This window comes from Clytia hemisphaerica, unplaced genomic scaffold (assembly GCF_902728285.1).
Source record: "Clytia hemisphaerica strain Z4C2 unplaced genomic scaffold, Clytia hemisphaerica genome assembly, whole genome shotgun sequence".
NCBI lineage: Eukaryota > Metazoa > Cnidaria > Hydrozoa > Leptothecata > Clytiidae > Clytia > Clytia hemisphaerica.
In genome coordinates, this window is record NW_027104055.1 from 412,061 (window position 1) to 419,585 (window position 7,525).

Below are 7,525 nucleotides of genomic sequence, written 5' to 3' on the forward strand. Positions count from 1 at the left end.
AAATTTTCTAAAAAAATGCAATTTTTTCCTTTCAGTTTTTTGGAAATGCAAAATTTAAATGCCGCAAAATGTAATTTTCGGCAAAGAAATCGCAAAATTAAAATGACCGCAAATTTTCATGCCGCAAAATTTTCATGAAATAAAGTAATTATCATCAGGAGCTTAAATTTTGCACAGGAAAACTTTTTGACACAAGGAATCCAAAAATAATACTTAGAACACCCCAAAAATAAAGTGTTTCAAAGTTTTAAACAAGTTTTTGCTTTCTCCAGCCAAGACCAGAAATCTGGCCAGAAATTGGGAGTAGCACGTCCCAAATTGAAAACATTTGCAAAAATCTACCTAGGTTTATGCACCAGCATGCAAAAAATCATTCTGTTTTTTTCCTGAATGTTGAGCAATTGTTTGGTGAAAACCATTGAACTTTATCGCTGAAGTTTGTGGCCAATGCATTTTTTACAAGAAACTCAACCTTGGTTTATCCTTTCTTACATTCCTATTCGTAATTTGCTACTGATCGCTTTGTTTTGAAAGACTTGGACTAGTAGACTTTTGCCTGTTTGACCATGGTGGTATTCATCCAACTTTCTTAGATAAAAAGGTCTGTAAAGTAGGTAATTTACTGCTTTTATTTATAGCAAAGAAGCAAAATAATTTGTTGGTAAAAATTATGGATGAAGACAATTCAATTGTATTTATATCAATATAATCACAAACATAGTATATAGTGATGTGTTACCGAAGGGTGTTAAGGAAGCAAGCCTTTCTGTTCATATTCATATTGTTTGTTGCGCTATGGTTTTTTATAAAATCGAGAAATTTTGTCACAGTTGACAACGAGTCAAATATGTATTCTAATAGTATAGACGATAGCAAAGAAACTGATTTGGAATTAGCAAGACTTTCAAAAATTGAAGCTGAAAAAGAAGCAGTGAGAAACGAACAATTAGCTGAACTTGAGCATCAAGAAATGATGCGTAAACGTGAAGAGTCACTGAAGCAACAAACTATAGAAGACGACCCTTTCCATCCAAAACATAACATAGAAAGGGAATACACAGACTTTAGTAATTTTAAAATCAATTTCACACAAACTAACTATAAGCCTGAGGATTTGAGAGAGGCTGTTAGGAAACTGAATGATGAACAGTTAATTTACAATAAAGAGATGTTAAAGAAACTACCAAAAGACTACATTGTTATGGTAGTGCAAGTTCATAAACGTGTAGAGTACTTTAAAGAACTTTTAGATTCGATGCAGAGAGCCAAAGATATTGGATCGACATTACTGGTTGTTAGCCATGATTACTACACAGATGAAATGAACGCACTGATAAGGATGATCAAATTCTGTCCGGTTAGTAACTACTGTACTTTTTTTTGATCCTGTATTTTCATAATCAAGTATTTTTTATTTCATTTGGATTTTTCAATGGTTTGAGTAAGAGTGGCCATATAACATTTTCACAGTACATCTTAATTGTAACATATCACCTAGAAAAAAAAGCACACCCTCTGACATGAGAATTATAATCTCCCAGTCAAAGGATATCAATCCTTCAGGTAACAAGTTTGCCCCTCCCCCTCTGAAAAATGGGTTTTTGTTATTTTACCCTTGGACATGACATTTTTTGCTACCCTAGTCAATACAATCTTCCTCCCCATGTGTGACCATTTTCTGGAAAAGCACAAATCAGGAGACTTTCTAAAGGGTTTTTTGTTTTGTTTTATTTCACAGGTAGTTCAGATTTTCTTTCCATTTTCACTGCAATTATATCCAAATGAATTTCCTGGTCCAAGTCCAAATGATTGTCCAAGAGATATCAAAAAGCCAGAGTAAGTGTGTAATGTTTTTACTTCAAAATAAGAACAAACTATATACCTTAAAGTGGAATAAGTTTCAGTTTGAAAAATAATAATAGAATGACTACATGGCTGCAAATATCCTTCTTACTCTCAGGTGCCTAATAAACTGCCCCCCCCCCCCCCGCTTGTTAATTATTCGATTTTTATTCCAACCATTCCGTTTATTAGACACCTGAAAAGACATATACTAAAAATATTAATTATTGTCAGATTATTTACCTACAGTTAGCTACTATAAGTTTTCCCTGAGAAAATGTGACCCAACCTCTAGACAAGTTTCCCATTACTTATGCTCTTTCATAATAGATTTAAAAATCCTGTTTATTTTAAGTGCACGTGCGAAAGGTTGTATCAATGCAGAGACACCAGACATGTATGGTCATTATAGAGAAGCACCTATTGTTATGATTAAACATCATTGGTGGTGGAAGGTTTGTATTATATTGTTTAGAAAATGAAAAAGATGCCATGAGATGAATTGGTCAAATTTTCATTAAAAGTTTAAATTAGTGATTACAGTGGAATCTTTATAAATAAGGGTCACGGACTAAAATAGAATGAACTGCGCATTTTTATGACCTTAAAAATGGAATTTTATTTGTCTTGAGTTATAAATCATTTAGAAAAAAATGAGAATGTTTTGACCTCTAATATCAACAGTTTTATAACCCCTTATGCATTTTTGTATGTGTATAAATTATTACCTTATCTTGCTACTTTTCAGATTAATCATGTAATGGACAATTTGGATCAAACAAAGAAGCACAATGGGCCTTTCCTTTTCATTGAAGAAGACCATTATTTAGCTCCAAGTTTCGTTCATGCTCTCAGGACGTTGGGAAATTTCAAAAAGAGGTTTGTTTTTGTGGAACTATGAGCTTTCTCGTATATTGTGTTTTAATTTTGGTCAGGAATAATCTCGGAAATCTTGGCAAAATTCAAAATAATGCTGTTTTGCCAAATAAGCAAAATAACAGTTTTATCATAATTTTTCAAAAATGGCCCCAAATTTTTTCTAAAAGGCTCATTCTTCAGACAAAAAATTAATTAATAACCTATCATTGGCTAAAATTAATGATTTAATTAAAATTTAATTAAGATGGAAGCCATTAGTAAAATGTATAAAAAGGATCTTGATTAGAGTAGCATGGAAATTCTATCAACTTAATTGAATTCTCAATATTCTTTCTTTTTTCAGTGATGCGCGGTGTGCAGGTTCTTGTGAAATCATGACCCTTGGAACGTATAACAATAAACAAAATTTCCAAACTGAAGGGAAAAGGGTAACAATATACTTATTCAAAATTACTCTCCCAATCCTTATTTTTTTCGAAATAGTGGTTTTTCTTATAGTTTGATTTAAACCAGAACAAGGGATTTTTATTAATGGATAGATATTATGAAAAGAACTCGTGAACATATCCAAAATTGTGAATATTATATCTAACTTTTTCTAGTTGGAAACTTTCCAAAATCCGGACTGCTTGTTTCTAAATTTATCAAAACAGGGGTAGAATTCCGGCTTTTTCCGTTAGAAAAAATGACGCAATCTTAATTTATGCAAATCAAGAATCTTTTCAAATACAAGCAAGATTTAAATTCATTTTTATCTTTCATTTCAGGTGATGCGTGGTCAATGGATCTCATCACAGCACAATATGGGAATGGCCATGTATCGTAACACTTGGAACGATCTGAAAAAATGCTCTGAGGTTTTTTATCTTTCTTTCAACTAACCCTTTATTAGTTTTTTAGCTCTAGTGTAGTGAAAATATTTATCGAGAATCGTTTAATATTTAAACAGCATCTTTACTTAGGAAAAGAAAATTTCGCAGGAAGGCAATTTTTTCATCAGGCTTCAATTTGCGGGAATCACAGTTTTGTAGGATCGGAGGTCCAAAATCGCGAAATTATTCTTAATCCCAAATAATTACAGTAGATTCTCCATAACTCGAATCTTTATTACTCGAATGTCTCCTTAATTCGAACAGATTCGTTTGTTTTTGACTTTCACTCAGTACCCTCTATAAACGAAACAGTGCATTGAATTTAATTTTTATTCATCTTATCGGCAAAAAAGAGAGAAATTTCATCAACTTATAAACCTCTCCATCTGCCCCCCCCCCTTGGCGTTAAAATCATGGAGACTCTACCGTATAAGAAAAATTAACCCTCGAGGAGGCCTAAATTAAATTCTTAAACTTTAATATCTTTAGTTAGTCATGACTGGAACCCCCCCCTGGCCTGAGGGGGGGGCTAAAAGGTCGAACAGCGATTGGTACCTAATTTTGGCCTGTGGCTAGGGGGGACTAACCATGTTAGGGGTCACCTAAATTTTTTCAGATTGATCTGCCTGGGGGCTAGATTATATGTTTGGTGATTTTTTTCTGAACTTGCTTTTCATCATAAGCAGCCTACCAGACCATAGGTTGGCACTTTCTCATCTTATATTTTATTGGGCTGTGGACGACAAGGTTTTTGGGATTTTTTTTTCACTTCGAAATCCTGAGAAATTTGAAAAAGGTTTCGGAAAATCCAGGATTTTTCCTCATTATTTAGTCATATGTATTGGAAAATCCATAAAATTTGCTCTATTTTCTTGCCAAGTTTCGGAAAATCCAAGATTTTCCCGTAAAAAATCTTGAATGTTACGGAAATCCTGAAGTTTTTCAAAAGTAAATTGTTACGAAAAATCCATGTTGTTCACATGGGGTTAACGGACTATAACTTGAACCGCCCAATCTAAGCAATGCTCAAAAACTGAAAATTTGGTATCTAATATATTATCTGTAAAAATTCTTTGATTATGTTGCATTACTTAGATAAAAAATCTGTCTGGCAAGGGATTTGCAGTGCACCCTGACTTACAAAACCTTGATAATCTGGCATGAACCTTCAATACTTAGCTTATTTCCTATTTCTTAGTAGGGCATTTATTCTATTTAGCAATAAGCTAAACTAACTATTGTATTTGTTTGATTGTCTGAATGAAAAGGATTTTCGAAAAAATTTGATGTGTCATTGGCTTAGGGGTCACCTAAAATATTTGGCAACCAGGGGTTACCTAAATCTTAGGGGTCACCTGAATTCTTAGGGGGCACCTAAAACCTGCTGCCAAGCCATGTTAGTAAATAATTCTTCCTTTACATAGTTTTCCTAAACTTCTTTATTTTCAATATCTTCATTCTTTCAGAAATTCTGTGCTTATGACGATTACAACTGGGATTGGACGTTGATGCATTTGAGTAAACATTGTCTTCGTAAACAATTATTCGTCTTGTTGTATGAGGTGCCAAGGATCTTCCATGTCGGAGACTGGTAAGAATAGCTCCTCGTTCGTTTTTTCTCTTATTAATTCAATGAAGTATGAAAGCGTTCAAGTCTTTATTCTTCTTTACTGTTCTCATCTCGTTCCTCTATTGGGCTCTTCCAGAAAGAAATCCGCTCATTGGGTGTGGAGGATATATTATTTTTTCAATGAATTTTTCACTCCATACCCATGGACAATCCTCAATTTAACCCCCTGAACACCAAAATTCCCCCCTGGACATTTTTCAAACCTTAATTTAGTTTTATTTTCCTATTTAGTTTCAAAGTACTCGCTCTTCAGCAACTTCTCTAAAGATAGTACATGTTTTTTTCTATGAGCATAACGTTTACACGCATATGCAGGCTCAGGTCTTGGTGCCCAAAAACAATAAAATGCTAAGCATAATGCGAGCCTGATATAGGACTAGACACTTGTTTATTAAAAAATGTATGTATGTCATCCATAGGAGTAATTTTCTCATTTTTTTGAAGCGGACTGCATCACAAGAAAAAATGTTCCTCAACCAAAGACACTTTGAACAAAATCAAAGGAATCCTTGAACGGAATAAAGATTACTTGTATTCCGATCGGATTGAACCGTATGACAAACATGCTACGCTAACGTTAAAACCTAACGGCGGTTGGGGAGATTCAAGAGATCACGAACTTTGTATGAGATACACTAAAGGGAATGAGCCTTTGAAATAACTTATTTTAGATTTTGTTGATAGTATTATTTTTTGAATTGAAAATTAGGCCGTGTGTGATCTCTAAGGTTCAGTTTTAAGTTGTAATTTTAAACTCCCTATGAATACCTTTTTTCAAAGATTCCCAAGTAAAACTTTGTGTTTTTTTTCCATAAAAAGTGACTAAAATCCCATGTTTTTGTGAAAGTTTTCTAATCACTCTATGAAGGCATTCTGCAATAGATGCAAACATTTTCATACATTTTTGTTTCTTTTTTGTTTCTGTTTAGCTATTTATTCTAATATTTTTTATTCTAAAGTTATTCTGTAGTAAAGTCCAGACGGTGTCAATCGAACGAATTGAACGCTGAATCAATTGAACGCAATTGAACACAGTCGAATAATTGCAATTCGATTGTCGAACGCAATCGAATCGCAATCGAATATTACCCAGGATTTGCCGTTCGATTGCTTCAATTACGTTCGATTGTATTCGATTATGTTTGATCACATTCGATTGATTCAATTGTATTAGATTTTATTCGCTTTCGTCCGGTACTTAAGCGCTCGGCCGTCCACGCTAAAAAGCTCTAACGGAGTGATCCAATTTAGTTTAATCGCAATCAAACTCATTGAACATAATCGTAATCGAACGAAATCGAAGATTAATCGATTGTAATTGACAATCAATCGAACCAGTCGAACATAGTCTACTATCAATCGAACCAATCGAACCTTACTCGAACGCAATCGAATATTACCCAGGAATTGGCTGTTCGATTGAGACTCGATTACGTTCGACGATCGAATCGCAATTATTCGTTTGCGTTCGATTAGGTTCGATTGCGATTTTTGTTCGAAGTTGTTCGATTGACACCGTCTGGTAAAGTATTGACAGTTTTTCTTTTCATAAAGTTAAAGTTATTACAAAAAAAAGAGGTTGTATAAAATAATGTAATTTTTTTTCTTCAGAAAAGCCTTTAAAGGTTGATGGCATGTTCATAATTTGGCCAAAATAGATTGTAGAATTAAGGGAAATGCTATTTATTATTCCTCTTGAATTCGAAGAATCGTGTTGAACTAGGTAAAACATTTGGTTCAGTTGCGCTATATTTGTTTTGTTTTGAAGTTTATTAATTTATAAATGTTATAAAAAACAAGTTGTGATAAAGTCTTATGGTTTTTTACTATTTCATAATATTAATTATTTGATGGACATAATATTTTGTAATTGTAGCTGTTTTTTTAGATAAATACAGGGAAAATATTCAAAGGACAGAAAGTTTTTTTCTGGTTGATCTAATCAAACAAAACATTTTAACCCTCCACCAGGGTTGAGTGAAATACTTTAATATGTAAGGCGGGACCAATTTGATTAGTTGTTTTACGGGCCCGAAATTCCAAAAATCGAAATAAAATTATAATTGATTTTGCTATTACCTTTTATTATTATTATTATTATGATGTATACAAGCTCACAGGCCCGAGGTGGACCTCTACGAACCGATTTCTAATTACAATATTAATATGTCAAGTATCTTAGTTGGTGTTTTTCCCACGCTTTGTTTAGGCTTTCTTACGACGTAATTTTGGCTGCCATACTGATTGTGCATATTCCAAGTGAGGTCTGACAAAGGTGGTGTACAGAGTACAAAATGCCGAA

The 7,525-nt window shown here is 33.4% G+C and overlaps 1 protein-coding gene across 1 annotated transcript; it reads left to right on the top strand.

The window, feature by feature from the left end:
* Nucleotides 1–610: 610 nt before the first annotated feature.
* On the top strand, nt 611–6,009 carry LOC136812181 (alpha-1,6-mannosyl-glycoprotein 2-beta-N-acetylglucosaminyltransferase-like). The gene is made up of 8 exons (XM_067068663.1): nt 611–1,357; nt 1,739–1,836; nt 2,198–2,297; nt 2,591–2,721; nt 3,065–3,149; nt 3,489–3,578; nt 5,060–5,184; nt 5,668–6,009. The coding sequence occupies exons 1-8, from the start codon at nt 731–733 to the stop codon at nt 5,882–5,884; spliced, it is 1,473 nt and encodes a 490-aa protein (XP_066924764.1). The 5' UTR covers nt 611–730; the 3' UTR covers nt 5,885–6,009.
* Nucleotides 6,010–7,525: the final 1,516 nt, after the last annotated feature.

Bases quoted from the DNA above. Each gene is read 5' to 3' on its own strand.
- LOC136812181 (XM_067068663.1), top strand. From the start codon at position 731: ATGTGTTACCGAAGGGTGTTAAGGAAGCAAGCCTTTCTGTTCATATTC. The intron at 2,298-2,590 runs GTTTGTATTATA...GCTACTTTTCAG, and splicing joins AACATCATTGGTGGTGGAAG to ATTAATCATGTAATGGACAA. The intron at 2,722-3,064 runs GTTTGTTTTTGT...TTCTTTTTTCAG, and splicing joins TTGGGAAATTTCAAAAAGAG to TGATGCGCGGTGTGCAGGTT.